General features: G+C 37.1%; 2 protein-coding genes across 3 annotated transcripts in view; one reads left to right on the top strand and one right to left on the bottom strand.

Moving 5' to 3' along the window:
- Positions 1-20,737, top strand: part of LOC126598574 (class V chitinase CHIT5a-like) — a 73,676-nt gene extending 52,939 nt beyond the window's left edge. Inside the window, exon 6 of one of the 2 annotated variants that reach the window (XR_007614887.1) lies at positions 20,728-20,737. The gene's annotated coding sequence lies outside the window, so the exon portion shown is untranslated. Of the gene's footprint in view, positions 1-15,520; positions 15,531-20,727 lie in introns of those variants that run through there. The other variant, XR_007614886.1, reaches the window with a different exon arrangement.
- Positions 12,934-15,138, bottom strand: LOC126598569 (disease resistance protein RPM1-like). The gene has a single exon (XM_050264934.1). The coding sequence runs from the start codon at positions 14,649-14,651 to the stop codon at positions 13,026-13,028; it is 1,626 nt and encodes a 541-aa protein (XP_050120891.1). The 5' UTR covers positions 14,652-15,138; the 3' UTR covers positions 12,934-13,025.
- Positions 20,738-21,617: the final 880 nt, after the last annotated feature.

Raw genomic sequence — 21,617 nt, forward strand, 5'->3', positions numbered from 1 at the left:
AACCACCTCTATTGCTTCCTCCAAACGCTTCTTCAGCGTACACTCCCCACACCGATACATGTCATGGGATTTTCCTACATAAACGTATAACCCCGATACCTCTACATCCTTGATCCAAATCTTATGTTGCTCAGTTTCGCAACCCCGCTTCATAATCATATCCATTATATCATTGTGCAACTCACCATGCTCACCTGATCTTTCGATTCCAAATGACGAAACCGCATCCGAAAGAAGCTCCTCGTCAGAGCTCTTTAATTCCGTTTGGTCAAATTTGACTGGTTTCTCCTCTTGTTCATGATACTGGTCGATTAGGGTTCGACGACGGGTTCCAATATCGGCCGAGGAATGAACGTCGAAGTATGCGTGGTTGACATGGTAGTCAAACTTCACTACATACTGAACCGACGGTGAGGAAGGCTCGTAGCCACCTACGTTGTTGTAGTCAAGCGGTGTAATGTAAAAGTCCAAGCGATACTTTTCGTGATGGACTTCAATCCCTTTGACTGCCATGGCTGTACTCGACAAGCAGCTGTTAAATGAGCAATTGTATCTCTATTCAGAAGAAGTGTAAACTAGGGTCTTATAGTTGTGTGGATGGGCTAACAAATATATATCGGGGACGGAAGAATTCAATTGTAATCCTACTTGTTTTAGGAAATAACTCCAGATAAGAGGGGATCTAGGTTATTTTCAAACTAATCAAAATACCATCCTAATTAGTTTAAAAGTTGTTCAGTCTCCTATCTAGTTTAGGATTCTAAAAGATGTGGTAGTGGACAGCTTCATAGTTGATAGTTCATACCCCTTTGTTACGTCAACTTTGTATTATAAGAATATATAAATGGTGAACTCTTAGCTTTAATTAATTAATTAGTTTTTCGTCACGCGTGTTAAAGGCTTTTTTTAATCACGCGCGACTTACAAACGCGAATGCTAACCGCAATTTATAAATTTAAAATCGTGCACACTAGGCTGGGCTTAACTTACAAATTTTATTTCATTTTAGTCATTTTCAGTAAACAATTTTTTTGTTGGACTTAGGTGCACATTAATTTGGGCCCAATAGAGTGGAGAAGATGAATTACGTACGGTCGTGAAATTTTTCAGAGAGCTGACATTGCAACTGCGATGTAGTAGTTTTAAAATGACATTGCAACGATTTGATAGTAGTTTTAAAATGACATTGCAATGATTTGGTCAATCTTCAGTTTCAAACAATTTGTAGCGGGCTTTAAAGCACATTTTATTGGAAGTAAGAATAAAAAATCCCATAAAAGTTCCAAGTCATTTGCTGTAAATTTCCCTACTAATCTTCACTTTTTGAACAATTTCAACCTTTCTAAAAAGCACTTAACTTAATTGAGGGGGTAGAAGTAGAAACATAGAAAATCCGTGGATTAATTTCAACTTACTTAAGGTTGAAATCAACCTTTGAATAGTTGTGAGTTGTTAATAACGTGTAAATGGAGTTCAAATGAATATTTTATGGGATGGAACAACTTGACAACTCTGAATTTCCTTTTGCTATTTTGGCTGTTGTGGAGAAATTTGAAAGGTCATTCAAAAGATTGTGAAAAATGGAAAGAAAAAAAGAAAAAGAAAAAAAAAACCTCACAATGAGGATTTATTTATTTTTTTTTTATTTTTTTTTTAAGAAGAGGAGAATGATGCAATGAATTGGGAATAAATATATATTTGAAGCTTTCGTGACTTCTCATCTCTTAAAACTTTTGGCATCTTCTCTTATTAATGGGGTTGCCTAGTAACTATAATATTTCTTCTCTTTATAATTAGATATATTCAATCTATATAGCCAGGGCCGTCTCTGAGATTTCGGAGGCCCTGTGCGAAATTTATAAAAGGGTCCCTTTTTAAGATATATATTTTTTTAAGTATGACAATATATTGGTACTAGAAAATAATAACTTAAATCAAAACAACCTTTAGAACTCACTGATTGTAAGTTTACAAGTGTCATTCAATAAGTAAAAAGAGTTATAAACATAATCTTCACTAAATAATAAAAAACAGTTCAATCTTAAGCAACCAAATAAAAAGGTCGTACCCAGTGCACAAGGCTCCCGCTTTACGCAAGGTCTGGGAGAGGTGAATGTCCCAGACCCTGCCTAAAGCGGGAGCCTTGTGCACTGGGTACGACCTTTTTATTTGGTTGCTTAAGATTGAACTGTTTTTTTATTATTTAGTGAAGATTATGTTTATAACTCTTTTTACTTATTGAATGACACTTGTAAACTTACAATCAGTGAGTTCACTTGAATATATAGCATTATTATATAATTAATAAAATTGAAAAGAAAATCATTTTTTAAGGTGTTGTTATTAACACTCCTAATATCTCATTGTGCATTTCAAATTTTTATAGTTAGAAAGAAAAAGAATTTACACTTATAAAAGTGCACTATAAGATTTTAAAGTGCTAATAAAAGCATTTTTTTTAATATATAACATTATTACATATAAATATAAGATACCAAAAATTTTTGGAGGCCCTTCGAATTGGGGGCCCTGTGCGATTGCACCTTTCGCTCCCCATCAGCGCCGCCTCTATATATAGCTTATGTCCCTATTTAAAGGGCTCCAAATGCCAAAAAGAGAGTGAGTTTTCTCCTCCTTAAGTCAAGTGCTAGGCTTAATCGTGTTAAGCAAATTCACGAATAGGGACGTGAGTAATTTCGTTGCCCATCCTTGGTTTTTTATTGCGTCATTGAACTTCCATATGATGATCCTAATTCTCCAGATTATGAGTAATGTTACATGGACCATATCTCAATCAAATGAGAAAGTTATATAAGATATTGATGAGAAATTCAGATACGCGTAGAAGTTTAGTTATTGTTTGCTTTTATATAGTTTACCAAAATCAAAAGGTGATTATGCACCTCCACTACCAATTATATGACGATGGATGGCTGTACCTATGTTGATTTATATATAGTCCATGGATGTTGATGACTTCTAGGGAAGTTATAGTACATGTTTCAACTAGCTTGTTTCTGCATTTGCAGGTCCATTTGGCTTTGAGTTCTTTCTTCAAGCTACTAACTACTCAAAAGTAACTGTGTTCAAGAATATTTTCAGTATATAGTAAATTAATCTGTGCAATTTTCACACACGTACGTAACTCGTATCGAATTTTCTGAGCAACAGGGGAGGGAAGACCAGGACATCATGGTTTACTGTGGCAAAATATGCAACCATCTATACTCATATCCGTTGTAAACTACGAGTATACGTTTTTATTAAGCTAGCATTGTTTTGTTGGAAATAAAGGCTAAGACAAATCAGATGTACCTGTAAGACATATTAACAATACATTAGGATCACAAATGAATAAACTAAGAATATAAATTTAAAAAAAAAAAAAAAAAAGTTAACTTACCTCTTGAATTCGAAGACATTGTTGAGATTGATCTCAGGATTGTCCTCTACTCTCTACAATTAAATGCTCTTACTAGTTAATATGGTTTAGCATTGGAATTAGGGATGAATTGTGAGAGTAGCAACAATCCTTATATAATTAAAGGAACATGCCGAATCTTTAATATTGTGAAAGTCAGAAACACTCTTTTAAAATACAATTAACCAAATGCTCATTTACTTTACTTTAAAGTTAATTATTCTTAAAGTACAGCAAAAAACAATTTTTTTTTAAACACAACAATTCCAAATTGACCCTTAGTCTAAAAGAAATTTAAAACGAGGCACCTAATGCAAGTGATGGCTGCTACTTCGTCCAAATTAAGATGTCTTGTGACCAAAGTATAAAATATCGATGATATCGGAAATATCGATAGTCCAAAAATACGAAAATTTCGATAGAAATATCGGGATATTATGGATATTTTAGATCATGCTTGTGACAAGTGGCTTCGAACACCGGCCGGCGCACGGGTGATAAAAACCAAATTGAGAGGTATACGGTAGAAAATGAATGGAATGTATATTGGGCTAAGAGAGAGAATCCGTGTTCCAATAGTGGAAGACTTTGAACTCAACTATTTGAAAGTCCAAACAGAAACAGGATTCCAGGTAATTCTTCAGCAAACCCCAGTACGTTGAAGTCAACCTCTTGATACTGTTATTCGAATTTATATAGGTGGCTAAATGCACAAGTACTATATAGACTTCGATGACCGTATTTAATTGGGATTTTAAAGAATTTAAATATATTTATAAATTTATGAATTTTGATAGATTTTTCATTGATTTTTAGAGAATTCAAGTAAATTTTGCATTGATCTAAAAATCTCCAACGTTGCCTAGGCGCTAGGTGGCTGACCACCGCTTAGGTGCTAATCGGCTAACCACTGCCCCTATTAGTCCTTATGCGTTTGAAAATTAAGAAAGTGCGTCTAGACCCGCATAGTGTCGACCTAGCCCGCCTAAACCTTCTTAAGGGTCGGCCTAACCTGCTTAAACCCGTCTAGATGCACCTAGGTCGCGACTTTCACTTAGATAGAAAATCAATAACTTTCTTTTTGCATTTTATTTTTGTTAATAAAATGTAAGAGACTTGTTAAATATTTGGATGAACACTCATTATATGTTTGTTCCCTATTTTTTAGTATGTTCTAATACTTTACAATCAATATGTCATTTTATTATTAAATAGTACTATTGTTTCTCGATTTGTTTAAGTGATTTGATTTGGGTGGTGGATATTCTAAAGTGATCTATAATTGATATTGCAAATACGCAATCTAACATATAAACAATATGAAATAAATTCACAAGAGACTCTCTTTTAGGATAACTTTTAGGTATGAAAACGCATATCGAGGTAGGGCTGGGTTGGGTTTAAATCGGTTCAGTTTTTTGTCAAAACCGAAATTGAATTGAAATTTCGATTCGGTTCAGTCCATTTTTTTTCGGTTTGGTTTTTTTTTGTTGGGTTTTGGTTATTTTTCGGTTCTTCATTTTTGCCTCCAATGGTTGTGGATATGATGTGACCGGTCGGATCGCAACCGTCTATAATGGGAACTTTCCTGCACAACACATAAAGTTAAAGTCTTTGAAGTAAACAAATTTACCACAAAATATATGGAATTCACCATTAGAGCCACCAGAAACATGCAAAACACACCACGGATCACCCATAAAACCCAAAAGCTTCATGAAATGAAATCCCTAAAAGATCACCCAAAACATAAACAAATATTTTGCTATTTTTTCACAGATCAGTAGCACATGATGCAAGTGCGATGCAGATTGAAAACTTCCAAATTTAGCCCAAATTACACAAAACCTTCCAACTTTAATGGAACCCAATTGATTCACATCACTGTGATCTGAGCTAAAACTGGAAGTACCTCAATAAAAACCTTGAATTCGAAGAACCCAAGCTCATACCAAAATCCAGATTAGAGAAAAAGAAACATAACTATTTCTCAGCTGAGAAAGTTTCTACCTTTCGCAACCAAACATAAACAAAAATAACTAGTTTCTACCTTTTGCAACCAAACATAAACAAAAATAACTAGACAAAAATAACAAAGGTGTGTGAGAGATAAAGAAAAGTAAGTGAATAACACTACCCTTGAATAGTCTAAACCAATTATTCAAGCATGTAAAATTCTTCATCCCCCGAACCTCAAAGGCTATAAAATGATCAATGTGGGAGGTTCACACCTAATGTACACTGCGGTTTTTGTAATAAAATATCACACGTAATAATAAATAATTAAATTGAAGATTATATATGTGATGTTAGTGGCGAACCATGTTAGATTTAAAAATTTATCACATCCATTGTATCTACAATTATTTTTGCTAGCATTCTCTTTCTTGGAAATAGAGCCGACCATTGGTGATTGCACTAAATTGTGGGGCATGATAAGGGAGATTCTTTTATGAAAGGGTTTTTATCACAAATATCCTTTGAAATTGACTAATTTCATCAAAATTATATTTGAAATTGAAAATTAATTAATATAGTCTTTAAAAATGAGTGTCGCAAATCAATATGGTCATTTCATTACAATTTTATAAAAATTATATTATGACACATATTTGGTCCCACAGATCTAATTAAATATTGTTATGTAGATTAAAATATTTAAATAATGAAAAAAACACTTTTTATTTTTGTATAATTAAAAACTTAAAAAATAAAAAATGAAAACAAAAAACAAAAATTAGAAGAAGGGAAATGAACAGTTCATCATCTTCTTCCCCTCCCACCTGAGAACAACCACGACTCCATTTGAAGCAATCAAGCAGTGATTTTAGTTCAGCTAAAATTAATTAAAGCGGCAATCTCTAACACTTGTAGTTATAATGCATATAAGGAAATTATGGAAGATAAGTTTCGGAGTTTCAGACAGCTTTAAAAACATTTAGTAACTGCAATGTGAATTAACATTTCTCATCAAAGTTACAAGTGTCTATTGTTTGGCTTGAGGGGTCTGATTGACTTTACTCTTGACTTCAAGCTGATTGTGCTATAGGATATCTTACTTCGGCTTACATATCGCCAGTGTACAAATGAAATCTTTAAATTTAAGGGAAGGGGGAGCAACCAAAGGAGGAACTATTTGCAAGTGTTGCTGGGATGCTTTCCATAGATGTCTAAGGCCTCGTTAACATTTCTCATCAAAGTTACAAGTGTGTATTGTTTGGCTTGAGGGCTCTGATCGACTTTACTCTTGACTTCAAGATGATTGTGCAATAGGATATCTTACTTCGGCTTACATATCGCCAATGTACAAATGAAATCTTTAAATTTAAGGGAAGGGGGAGCAACCAAAGGAGGAACTATTTGCAAGTGTTGCTGGGATGCTTTCCATAGATGTCTAAGGCCTCGTTTGGCACACCGTATAAGACATCGGATAATACTATATAATACGAAACAGGTGTTTGGTGAATTTTGGACTAAATAAGCACTGGATTATTAATCCAGCCCCACCATTTTTTATACCCCTTACGCCTGCTTGCTTATCCCGTCCAATACCTTGGTATTATTTAGTCGGGTTCGTGAACTTCACTCTAAAGCAAAAACAACTGCTCAAACTATCTCACCATATGCTTCTACACATCGGGAACTCCTTCTCAACTAAGGTATTCCTTCTCTCCTTCTTTCTACATCCCCACCTTCGATTAGCATCAAGAAGATTTTGAACAGAAAACTAGAGGTGACAAATTGAATCCAAGTCACGCCGTTCCTGTTGTGGAGAGACATTATTGTTAATATGAAGAAATGTAGAAGCAGAAGCAGAGTTTTAAAGAGAGAGTAGAAGAAGACAGAGAGAGAAAGAGAGATAGGAATTTTCTATTTCTTAATGATCAAGTTTACAATGATTCATGTGAAGCTTTATACTCACAGTAGTACAATACAATCCTTAACTACACTAACTAAAGGAATACTGACAGGTATAACAATCTAATATACTATTGTAGTATTAAGTGACACATGTCCTAATCTCAACCATTCACTTATACACTTAACATTCCCCTTCAAACTCATGATTGGAGGATCTAAGCATGAGGTTGGAACAGTGAGTTTGAACCAGTGATGCTGCAAATTGCTCATTTGAAAAGACCAATTGAACAAGACACTTCTTGACAGATGACCATGATAGAAGATTGTCTCCCTTAATATCATGATTGGAGTATCAAAATATGAGATTGTTGCAAGGAACATAGCACATTATCTTCAACGAGTGACAAGTAAAACTAATACCTTTGTCATCAACATCTTTAGACTTAGTGCAGTTCATGAAGAACATATTTTTATACATCATGAAAGACCGATTGAATTCTTCCAACCAATTGCACAAGTAATCTAATTATAGCAACAAGAAATTCCAACTCAAACTGTAAAAGCCAGCTCAACAACCTAGCAATTAAGAAGGAAGAAATCATTCTTAAAGTACATCCAAGATAAATGCTTCTGAATAAAAACTTAGGGCTTCCACCTTTGTCGGTAATTAGCATATGGTATGCTAGCTTAAGATCAACAATACTTACACCATCACATAACCTACTCAAGGTATCCATTTCACCATGTTGGAATTTTTGGATTGCCGGGCCCACCCCACTTTAACAATACCAATACTGTCCCCAACTTTTACCACCTACCCAATCCTTCAGGTGTGAGGTTTTACTACAAAAGGCCTCGGTATTAGTTGTTTCCTTCCCAGTGGTGACAAGCTCATTGGCTTGCACACAAGCCTGTTGGCTTGCACGGGCCCGCAACCGTGGGCTCTAATACCATGTTAATAAAGAAATGTAGAAGCATAAGCAGAGTTTTAGAGAGAGATGGTAGATTGTATAGAGTATGCACGGAGTTGCTTACAATGTCAAATCCATGAACCTATCCAAAGAGTCCTGGCCGAATTGCTTCACTCAATCACCAAACCATGACCTTTCAGAGGGTGGGCCATGAATGTAAATTGCAAACTCACACCATCGTCTGGATTAACAAAACATACGTGGATACTAGTAGCAACTGATTACTTCACCAAATGGGTTGAAGCGAAATCATATGACTAATTAACGTCCAAAGAAGTTTACAATTTCGTAGAAGAACACATTGTAACAAGATTCAGCATCCCAGAAACGATCATCACGGACAATGGGACAATTTTCATAGCCGATAGGTTTAAATACTTTATGGTAGGTTTAAGAATTCAGCTTGAACAGTCCATACCTTATTGTCCATAGGCGAATGGGCAGGCCGAAGCAAGCAACAAAGTTTTGATTGGTATTCTAGAAAAAATGGAGAAGGAAATACCTGGTATGTGGCATTTAAGGTTAAATGAGGCTCGACTTAATGCCTATAACATGTTAGTAGCACAGAAAAATATTGTCGAACGAGCTTATAGTCAACACGTAAAGCAAAAGATGTTAGGCAAATGTGATTTAGTCTGGCAAACGGTGCTGCCAGTAAGGATCAATGATCCCAGATTTGGAAAATGATTGCCGAATTGGGAATGACCATTTATCGATCATAAAGTGCTCGGTAATGACCATCTTAAGGATCAAACATGTTTAATACATGAGTTGCCAATCAATGGGAAGTTCTTAAAAAATATTATCCAATTACTTGGGAGATGCAAGAATAAGAAATATTTCATTAAGTCGGCAAAAAATATGTATACTAAGTCAACTGGACCACAAGTCGGCACCAGGAATATAATCTATAGGGTCGAATGAAGGAAAACTTTAAGTGTGGCTTTTAGCTCTAGCCATTTTATTTCGCCCATAGTGATCTCGGCATGCCGAGTCCTCTTGTCAGCCTTCAAGGTTTGTATCTGTTTTACGCCAGCCGCATACTCTGCCAGCCGAGGTTTGTTTGCCTTAAAGTCCTTCTCGAGCTCAGAGGCAATGACAGACCTTTAGGATTGAAATTTAGCAATCTGACAATCAAGGTTGGCTATTTTCTTTTTCTTGCCTTCATTGCCTCGAGCTCTGTTATGATGGCTTCTTGAGCGGCTGTTGCAACCTTCAGGTCCTCGTTGACTTGAAAAACTTTCTCGAAACTATCAAAGTATAACTGAGTTCTCTCTAAAACGATTATCAGGTTGAAGCCATTGCTAAGTGGCCTATTCCAACATCTGTTAAAGCTTTGAGAGGGTTCCTTGGGTTAACAGTTTACTACATAAAGCTTATTCCTGATTTTTGTAAGATCATTGGGCCTTTGACTGCATTAACCAAGAAAGACAACTTTTCTTGGACCCAAGATGCTACTAATGCCTTTCACACTTTGAAACAAGCCATGCTCACTCCTCAAGTGCTTGCATTACCAAATTTCACCAAGCCTTTCATTATTGAAAGTGATGCATCTGGTACGGGTATTGGTGCAGTGCTTTAACAAGAAAGGAGACCAATTACTTTTACTAGCAAGGCTTTGTGCCCAAAAAATCAATCATTGTCTGCCTATGACAGAGAAATGCTTGCCATTATCCATGTTATTCACAAATGGCAATCATATTTGGTAGGGAATCATTTTATCATACAAACAGACCATCACTATTTAAAGTACTTCCTTCAAGGAATAGCACATACACCGTTTCAGCGGAAGTGGGTAACTAAGCTATTGGGATTTGATTATGAAATCTAGTTCAAACAGGGAAAAAACAACCAAACTGCTGATGCTCTATCTAGGTCTCCTCTCAACATTAATTCTTCATCTTTACAATTGTTGGAAGATGTTCAATTGAATGCAATTTCATATCCATACTCTAAATGGATGGATGATCTTCATAAGCATAGTAAGGTGGATCCTTAGGTGATTACTAAAAGGCAATTGGTTTGTTCAATGGACAAGGATGCAATTCCTATTGCAAATTATAAATTTCAGTTTGATAATGGTTTTTTAAAGTATAAAGGCAGAATTGTGCTAAGTCCCACTAGCTCTTGGAGGGAAAGAATCTTCAATGAGCATCACTCAAGCCCAATTGTAGGCCATGACGGGTTTTTAAAGACATATAAAAGGATCACTAGGTCATTTTATTGGGAGGGAATGAAGAAGGATATCAAGGAGAGAGTTGCAACTTGCTAAGTTTGCCAAAGGAACAAATATGAGACATTGTCGCCTCTAGGTTTATAACAACCCTTACCAATTCCATCTAAGGCATGGGCAAATATCTCTATGGACTTTATTGTTGGATTGCCTCCTTGTAAGGCAAAGTCAGTAATCTGGGTAGTTGTTGATAGGTTTTCGAAATATGCTCATTTCATGGCATTATCACATCCATACTCTGCAGCAATTGTGGTTCAATACTTCATTGATCGCATCTTTAAACTGCATGGTATGCCACGGTCAATAATGAGTGACAGGGATCCAGTTTTCCTGAGCACATTCTAGAAGGAATTTTTCCAGCTTCAAGGCTCTGCATTATGTTTCAGTTCAGGCTATCATCCTTAAACAGATGACCAAACTGAAGTCCTTAATCGATGTCTCGAGACCTACCTCAGGTGTTTTTGTAGCTTGCAACCTAAGAAATGGGCATTGTGGCTTCCTTGGGCTGAGTATAGCTACAATACAAACTTTCATGCTTCCACTAAGATGACCCCTTATGAGATATTATGTGGTCAAGCCCCACCTGCCATTACTACATATGAGAGTGGTACTACTAAGGTGGACTCTTTGGATCAAGCTCTGAGAGAAAGAAATAGAATTTTATCCTTGTTGAAATCTAATCTAGAAGCTGCTCAATGTCGGATGAAGGTCTAAGCTGCCAAGCATAGAACTTATGGGTGGGTTCAAAAAACTGAAAACCGAAAAAAACCGAACCGAAATCGAAAAAACCAAACCGAACCGAATTCTTTTGGTTCGGTTTCAGTTTTAGTGATCTAGAAACCGAACCGAACCAATCTGAACTGAATTAATTAAATTAATTTTTTTTATTTAATTATTTGTTTTGGGTATTATTTTCTAAACCCAATTTGTAAGTTAAAATGAGATAAACTCAATGTGTTGCCAAACTTTAAGCTCAAAATATTAAAAAAATGCCTATAAAAACTCTAAACCCTAACCTATTATTTGTCCCCCATATAAGGTTCCGGAACCAAACCTCCTCCTGAAGTACCTACATCCATCTCCATAGCACTGTCTACTTCTGCCCCAGCTTTATTTTCCAAATCTACTCTCATATAACATGTAACATAATCCATAAACATTTATTTCGGGTAGATTACTTGCGTAATTTGTGATGGAAAAGAATCCAACACACACTAAATGAATCCACCCACGCATTACTTTTACTAATCAAGTTGTCAACATGTAGTTACAAGCAAACATCCCTGATCTTTGAACGACATCATACAATTTAACTTTTCTAAGTCATTTGTACGATTTTTGTTTTGTGGGGTTGTTAGTTTGAACTTTGGAAGACTTGATTGATGATTTTAGTTCAACTTTAAATGTTTATTTTCATTGTCTTTGATTCTAGTTAGAATGCTTATGTTATGACTGTGTTGGAGATGTTAAAATTTAAAATTTCAATGTTTTTCATTTTTTGAAAGAAAAAAAAAACCGAAACCGAACCCGAAAAAACCGAACCGAAAAAAAATGAACCGAACTGAACCGAAATTTCGGTTTCGTTTCAGTTTTGACAAAAAACCGAACCGATTTGAACCGAACCCACCCCTAATAGAACCGATAGGGAATTTGTAGTAGGTGATTGGGTTTATTTGAGGTTGATTCCAAACCAACTCAAATCCTTGGCTTCACATTCCTTCCATAAACTACAACTCAGGTTCTACGGTCATTTTCAAATCATCTCTAAGCTTGGAGTTTTGGCTTATAAGCTGCAACTTCCACCAAACACTAAACTGCATCCTGTGTTCCATGTTTCTTGCTTGAAAAAGCATTTGGGACCACAAACTCACACCACAGTGCCCTTGCCAGTCGTTACAGATGCAGGAATTTTGCAAGATGCACCAGTTGCAATCTTGGATAGAAGACTGATCAAGAAGGGCAATGCAGCAGCTACAGAAGTCCTAGTCCAATGGCAGAACCACTCCAACGATGATGCTACATGGGAACCTTACCATGAATTGGAGCTTAAATTTCCAGAAATTGTGAATCTTTGATGAGTTGTGTTGATTGTGATGGTTACTGATTTTACTGGTTTCCCTTGTTGATTTTACTGGAATCTTGTTCAATTGTAAATCTTTGCAAGATTAGTTTTAGGGGGGGGGGGGGGGGGTTGGGGGGGTATTGTTAGATGATTGCCAAGTGGCATATCAGGATGGTGACATGTGTATAAGGTTGTTAGTAGTTAGTTGCTTGGTAGTAGAATAAATAACAGATTTGTAGAGGATGAAAAGTTAGTTAATGAAAAAGTTGTTGTATTTCTGTTGTTACTCTCTGTGCAATTAGGAAGAAGTGGAGAAGGGTTTAACAATCACAAAACTTAGAAAGGGTTCAAGCCTTCAAGGCAGTCATCAAGTAGTCGTTGCATATAATAGAAAACATAAACTCCTTTCATAGCTTGATAAACAGCGAAATGTATGCAGAAACACAGTTTATTCGAATCCTTGTAACTTTATTTCTTTCACTCACATTGGCTCCCCTCTCTCTTGGCTTGAGCATATTCTTTCACCATCGAGTTAGTCATAATTGTTACCTCTGGAATGTGCCTAATTTTGTAGTTTTCCTCTCCGCCATCAGGTTTCAGCCGTTCTGCAAGATCATCCGGCAAAGGCAACAAATCCAACAGCTCAAGGTTGGTGAGAAACTGCAGACCTTCAGGAAGCATCTGCAGACGCAAACAATTGCGCAAGTGGAGATATTTCAAGCTCAGTAGTGCTCCCTCTTCAATTTCTATCCACTTCTCAAGAACACGCGAAGCAATGGTTAGAACCTGGAGCTTTGGAAATCCACCAATGCAACAGAATTCTTTCCCTATTTTCTTAGCATCATAAGCATTCCAAAGGCTAAGATTTTCCAAGTTGGGTAGCAGTTGAAGTACCAATAATGAGTCCTCAGATATATGAGAGTTTCCTAATCTTAGATTTGTAAGCCTTTCCAAGGAACCGAACCAAGTAGGTAGCTTTCCTCCAACGCCTTCCAAGCGAAGCTTTTGGAGAAATGGTGGGGGAGAGAATGAATCCGGGAGGATAAGATTTCCCCCGCAGAAGGTCATAGGATTTCCCCCGCTGAAGGTGTCTTTTCCTTCTAGAGACAAGGAAAGGAGGTCTGACATCTTCGTTATAGAGGCAAGTAGCTCACTGATATTCTCTTCAGCAACATCCATCACTCCAAGTTTTCTGAGCCGTATTAGATTACCTAATTCTTCTGCAATTCCACCACCAGCATGTATACCTGTAAGGGTCAGAAGGTCATTCAAGCTTCCTATTCCGGCAGGTAGCTTCATCCCATGAACATCTTGGTACATGCTCTTGAACATTTTGAGGTGCCTCAGCCTAACAAGACAGAGTACATCATTTGGCAAGGCGGTTAAATGCCTACACCATCTGATATCAAAAGTTTGTAGAGCTTTTAATTTACCTAGCCCCTCTGGAAGCTCTTCTATATCAGTGTGGTTCAAGCCAAGATACAGGAGATTTATCATGTCTCCCACTTCATCTGGTAACGTTTTGATTTTGGTACGCTCCAGATCCAGCACTCTTAAAGAGTTTGCACCATTAAACTGTAACCAGTTACCTTCATGTTGAGAAAGATTTTGCCCAAGAAGGAACAAAGAAGAAACTTGATGATTGTTCATGTGGGATATGAGTTGTGTGATGTCTGAACAAATGAAAACCCGAAAGACTTTAAATTTGCCTTCCTCCATTTGACGAACACAGAATTCTCGTACAGGGGAGGAGACCTGAAATCTTGTCCCTCTTGAGTCAGAGTGATGCTCCTTGAGTTGAATCATTCCTAGACTGATCAATTCATATAAATTTTCTTCTGCCACATCCTCCATAATCCGCCCTGCTTTTTCTTGTACCAGTCCCTGGGCCACAAGTAACCGAATAAGTTTTCCTTTCGGAATCCCATGGTAGTCAGGGAGGATGGAGCAATACATTAAGCAGTGCTGAAGATAATCCGGTAAGGTTCCATAGCATGTTTCCAGTGGAAGAGATGAAGAAGAACAAGATATCGCAACTTCTTCGCTCTCTTCAGAGTTTCTATTTTCCTCCGTCTCTCCTTCAGTGGTGTTTGAACTAGCCATTGAGTTCTACAAACTGTGTTTGCATATTCATAAGAGAAAGATAGCAATATATAGGTGACAGATGCAAAGCATCCTAATTTCTTACTAATTTCTCAGAAAGCTTCGAGGAGAGCAAACAAGGTGAGGGACAAAGCATATACGGATGCAACAAGGCATATGCAGCATGACGGATACCACAAAGCATAGACAGCGTTCCAAACTAACTAGTTTGAAGAAACTTTCAGCCATGTTACTTGATGTGACTTTGTGATAGTAACAGATGCAAATTTGTGATGGTTGAGCTTTGTAAAATTAGATTTAAATATAAAGTTTATGAATAATAAAATTAAACATGATTATAATGAATTTGGGACAAGGATGGAGAGGATAATGATAGTATGTACTGCCAAAAATACTCTTGCTATTTATTTATTTTTTATTAATTACTCTTGTTTTTTTTATAGTATTATTAACTACTCTTGTTACTTTGTGCTTGGTTCATGTAGAAATATAATGTGAACACCATTTTCTTCACATTAGACCATTTCAAACTAGAATTGATGACTCACATCCATAAATTACATTTGGTTTGATTGGAAACAGTGAGGGCCCGTTCGGTTCAATGTGTTGAAGTTTGGGAATGGTTATGAAATTGCACACCTATGTTTGATGAATTAATATGGTCGTGAAATTTTTTTAGAGAGCAGACATGGCAGCAGCGACGGAGTAGTTTTAAAATGACTTAGCAATGACATGAGGGCGATATGCCATATGTTATTGGAGGGAAAAAAAATTTCAAGTGTCCTTCCACTTGTGTAATGACATATGACTTGTGTGTCCATGTTTCGGGTACACTGAAAAACCTCTCGACCACAACCATTGTTGGAAAGTCAATGAGATATTACCTTATAAGGATTGATTTAGAAAAGAACTTGATTTGTAATTTATATGTAATTGATACATTACTTAGTTTCCTTTGTTGTATAGCAAGATTGTAGGACCTCAGTTGTATAAATCAAGTTCATCAAATCAATGGAAGTAATCCTGACAGAATATTTTTTTCCATACCAATTTTACATGGTATCAGAGCAGGTTAATTCCTAGCTCTTTGCTTCCGCCATTGATCTCCTCGCTTAGATTATTGCTAGTTTCTTTGAGTTGTCCTCTTCACAATGGGCACCAATCAAGACATCAAAGATAAAAGCAAGACTAATGCTTCTCATCCAGTTTTTCTTCATCAACTCATAATAAGATGACTAGTCATCCTACATGTCTGTCAAAGTTAGTGCCTAATCTTTGTTGGATTATTGATAGTGGGGCAACAGACCACATCGTCTCAACCCCTAACTTACTAAACAGGAAAGTTATGAAGCCTTCTATGCCACCAGTGCTTCTTCCCAGTGGAGAGAGTGCACCCATCATTTCAACGGGGACTCTATCTCTTAACTCTCACCTCTATTTACGAGATGTCTTATGCGTGCCTACCTTTCAAGTTAATCTTATGTCTGTGAGTCAGCTTACAGAAGGATTACAATGTTCAATGACTTTTTTTCCTCATTGGTGTATTTTGCAGGACTTCGCTACGAGGACGACGATTGATTTGGGTAAAGAACGTAATGGACTTTACTATCTCGTGGCATTGGCATCTAACAAAGCACCTTCCATCCCTCGCCCAACCTGTCACCTACCTATTTCTGCTGCTAATTTGTGGCACCGTCATTTATGACACATCTCTTCTTCTCGTTTGCAGTTTTTAGCTCAGTCATCGTTAGATTGTCCTTCACAATTCAATGGTGTGTGTGATGCTTGCCATTTGGCTAAACAGACTCGCCTTCCTTTTCCCACTAGTTCAATCTCAACATCAAGATCATTTTCACTTATTCATTGTGACATTTGGGGTCCTCACAAAATTCCTACCATGTCTAGGGCACGATATTTTTTTTACTATAGTGGATGATTATTCCCGTTTCACTTGGGTTTCCCTAATGCACCATAAACATGAAACACAAGGCCTACTCAAATCTTTTTTTTCTATGGTCCATACCCAATTTCATACTAATATCCAAAACATCCGAGTGGAGAATGGGGGGAGAGTTTGTTTCGTTGAAAGATTTTTTCCTAGAACAAGGGACCATTTACCAACATACCTGTGTCTATACTGATAGGATTAAAAGCACACCACAAAGTAGCACACAAATATCCTATTGATTTTCCTTATTAAAGCTAAGATTTGTCAATTGTAGCATATGAAAATAAGGGTCTTTCCCGCAAAAGATTGTTTTATCTAACTACTTAAAATATCACAAAAACTGGTTGCTGTCCCTACTGACCAGCCACCGAAAAATAATTATTAGACTGACTTACACTAATCTAAAGTCTACGAAATTTTATAAGCAAACACTAGACACAAAGAGATACACTTCTACAAATTTTTGGGATTTTTGGAGTTGATTTGCTATTTAAATTAAATCGAACAAAAACAGGACAGAAACAGATATTAAGTAGCTCACAAATTAAGAAAAACGAGTTAGGGGTATTGCTATCCACCACCAAATAATCATGCAAACATGTTATGTTTCTTTCAAATTCCTTTTATTTCCGGATGAAGATGCTCAAGTTGGCTCAATGTTAGAACTCAACCTATTACTCTTTCTTACGTAATATGTTAAGAGGATGGCGTTTTCAACTTAACTTAGTCCCTAGCATGCAATCTAGAATGGCGTGTTCATAGATTTAACAAGTAGAAATCATTAAGAACGAAAAGAGTTTGAGTCATCACAAGGCATCAAAGTACTGGCGTTGTCTTACTTATCCTAGAAATTGATTCACATGTTAATCGCAACTAACAAGTACTACTCTAGAATATATGTAGGTCCTCATTTGACAAGGGCAGGCACACACATATTCATATCATTAGAATCCTAGATATGCTTACTACGTATGCATCCATAGAAAACAAATAAAGAATTCATCAATGAGACAAGTAGTGAACCAATTTTCATCCATTCATAAAAGTAATTCAACGAAATGTCATAACAAAATTGCAATCATATTCGGGGCTTCAAAACAGCCCCTAACTACTAAAAATTTAGTTACACACAATCCTTAAGTTAAAACAAAAGATAGACATGAGTTTGAGAAGATAGAACCGAAAGAAATCGACCAAGGCCTCCTCTCATTTTCTTCCTTCCCCAATGCTGGTTTTAAACCAATTCTTGCTGCCCCATTTCTGCTCCATAACTCACCCCACTAACAGCCATTTAGTGATGACAATAAGTGAGAGGAAATGGTAAAACAATTGTAACTCTTTGGGCAACCTTTATGCCAATTACTCCCCCTTAATCCTCATCTTTAAATCCATTCCCTTCTATATTTGAATAAGTGTCAGCTGACCTATTCTTGGCTGCATCAATTTTGGCTGCTAGTTTTATTGGATTTATTGCCTTCAATGCAGTTACAAACTGCTCAGCGTCTTGGAAACCTTTCAGTGTTAAAACAGCCATAACTTCTTCTAGAAAAATGATATTAACAATCCGCGAAATGCTCCAGAAAATAGACATCCGTAGATTTCCAAGAATATAAGGCTCATTCTCTAATTCATTCTGAGCTGTTTGCAACTTGCTTCCAAAGTCAGCTGATCTGCACAGGCAGTTTTGACGAATTTGTTACTTAAAATCGCACTTGTGCTATTTTTCTTTTATTTGCTTGACAAAACCTACAAAACACAAAAACAAAGTAAATAGCTCAAAAATATAAGGAACTAACTAAGAAAAGACAAGTGAATTTGATGTAAAATATATATAAATATGAGCTTATCATATACTTTCCAACAAAATGGAGTAGTCGAGCGCAAACACCGCCATATCCTTGAAGTCGTCAGAGCCTTGCGATTTCAAGCACGTCTTCCTCTTCACTTTTGGGGGGATTGTATCTACACAACGGTTTACTTGATTAACCGTTGACCTACTTCGCTTCTTTCAAAGAAAACCCCTTTGAAAAGTTGTATAATAAATTCCCCTCTTATAGCCACATGAAGGTTTTTGGGTGTCTTGCCTTTGCCATTACTGTTGGACCTACTACCAAATTTGACCCTAGGGCCAAGAAGTGTGTTTTTCTCGGTTACCCACATGGGCAAAGGGCCTACGAACTTTATGATTTGTCTACCAAAAAAATCTTTACAAGTTGTGACGTTGTGTTTCACGAAAATGTTTACCCTTTTCAAGGTCAAGATCACAGCAGCACCGAACCTTTGCCCATCTCCCAATCTGTCATTCCCACTCCCGAACCAATCCTTGATTTGACTAATCAACCACAAGAACTTCATGACTCATCAACAATTACTCCACAAAACCCCCAAGAACCTGAACCCTCATTCACACCACCTCACGACTTACCTGTTGTCCCTGCAGTACCCCCAGCCTCACATTTCTCTCCACTTCCATATTTGACTTGTCAACCTGCCCTTACACCAACTTTGCCTTCTCCCACATCACCACCACAACATGCAGCCTCAACTTCAACTCCATCACCAAATCTGACTAGTCAACCACCACAACCTATTCGCCAGTCAGAACGTCTTCGAGGTCCTTCTACCTACCTCAAGGATTTTGTCTACAACCAGGCCGCATTGCAGGGACCCAAACAATCGTTGTCTTCGTTTTCAAGTCTCACACCAAGTACACGTTATCCGCTTTGTCATTTCCTTTTATACCATCGATATTCACCCAAACATTTGGCCTTTATTAGCCAAATCAGTCGCGTTATGGAACCCCGTTGTTTTGCAGAGGCTAAATCTGATCCCCGATGGCAGCAACCCATGCAATCTGAAATTGATGCCTTGGAATCCACTAATACATGGACCTTTACCACTCTCCCTCCCGGGAAGCAACTCATTGGCTGCAAATGGGTCTACAAAGTCAAGCATCACTCTGATGGCTCTATTGAAAGGTATAAGGCTCGTCTTGTTGCCAAAGGTTTCACCCAAACCGAAGGCATTGATTACCATGATACATTTTCTCCTACTGCAAAAATGACTATTGTTCGTTGCTTGCTTGCTCTTGCTGCTGCACGTAATTGGTCACTTAATCAACTCGATGTGAATAACGCATTCCTTCATGGTGATCTTCATGAAAAGATTTACATGTCTCCTCCACCTGGTTTTCAGCGACAAGGGGAGAACTTAGTGTGTCGCCTTAACAAATCATTGTATGGCCTCAAGCAAGCCTCTCGCCAATGGTTTGCAAAGTTCACGGAAGCTGTTCACGCTGCTGGTTATGTTCAGTCTAAAGCGGACTACTCTCTCTTCACTCATAAATGTGGAAAGTCTTTTACTGCCCTTCTGATTTATGTTGACGACATATTAATCACAGGTAATGATGAAAAACCTATCTTTTCCCTCAAACAGTTTCTTCACACTAGGATTCATATCAATGACCTTGGGGATTTGAAATTCTTTCTGGGGATTGAAGTCTATCGTTGTATATGTATTTCATAAAGGAAATATGATCTGGATATACTCAAAGATGCTGGCTTGCAGGGTACACGACCTGTCAAGACTACTCCAGGTCAAGGCTTGTACTTTTCAGCAGAAATTAATCTAAAATTGAGAGCATAGTGACTCTGATTGGGGAGGTTGTCGACTCACTTGGAGATCCACTACTGGATACTGCATTTTTATGGGAAATTCATTAATATCTTGGCGGTCCAAAAGACAAAAGACGGTTTCACTTTCTTCAGCCGAAGTTGAATATCGAGCCATGGCAAAGACTAGTTGTGAACTCACATGGTTGCGATACCTTTTACATGATTTGCAACTACCTCATACTAAACCCGTGACACTTTTCTGTGACAACAAAGCAGCATTACACATCGTTGCTAATCCGGTTTTTCATGAGAGAACACGACACATCGAGATGGATTGCCATTTTATTAGGGACAAGATTCAAGAAGGTTCAATTGTGACTAGTCATGTTCGTACTGCCCAACAGCCAGCTGATGTGTTTACCAAGGCTTTGGGGGAAGTTGCTTTTACTGGAATTTTGCGCAAGTTATGAGTTCTTGACATTCACTCTCCAACTTGAGGGGGAGTGTTGGAAAGTCAATGAGATCTTACCTTATAAGGATTGATTTAGAAAAGAAATTGATTTGAAATTTATATGTAATTGATACATTAGTTAGTTTCCTTTGTTGTATAGCAAGATTGTAGGACCTCAGTTGTATAAATCAAGTTCATCAAATCAATGGAAGTAATCCTGGCAGAATATTTTTTTCCATACCAATTTTACAACCATGACAGTTAATTACCTACCCAAATCACCACCTCCGCCACCGTTGAAGCATACTGCTACTCCCCCTGAGTAATGTCACGTAGACAATTATATTAATCGCAAAGTAATAAAGTATATGTACTTACTCTGTAACTGAGTGCCAATTCCATTTGGCTTTGCAGTCGTACAAGGCTACTATTATATAGTCCATTCACCTCTGCAATTTTTACATGGAACTAAAAGGTCTGTATCAAGTTTCCTGAGCAAACTTTCTTTAGAAAGAAAGAAAAATACATTTATAAAATGTGTAAAATGAGTGTTTTGTTTTAAGTGTCAATAATAGCGGCTAAGCCTATTCCCCTCCCTTTAAGTGTAGATAATATCGTTTGTTCAAAAAAAAAAAAATATTAATAGCAACCTAAATTTTATTCTAATAATGCCTCCGTCAAATTGCCTTTATCCTCAAAGATATGACCGTCGGGAGGACAGCTTCATACCTTGCCTTGTGTTGTTCCTCAGATTTTTGAAGAGAATATTCTAAAGATTGCAACTGAGCAATCATCTGCTGGAGACCCCGAAAGTCGCTAGGCAAGGAGAACTCCCATTTTTCGACAAAAATATCGGAACCCTTTTGTCAAATTTATGTTCCAAGGTTACCAATCTTTATCAAGAACCAAGCAAAATTGAAATGTTCTTCCTGTCCATTTGGAATTCCATCATT

This window comes from Malus sylvestris, chromosome 14, assembly GCF_916048215.2.
Source record: "Malus sylvestris chromosome 14, drMalSylv7.2, whole genome shotgun sequence".
Classification (NCBI taxonomy): Eukaryota; Viridiplantae; Streptophyta; class Magnoliopsida; order Rosales; family Rosaceae; genus Malus; species Malus sylvestris.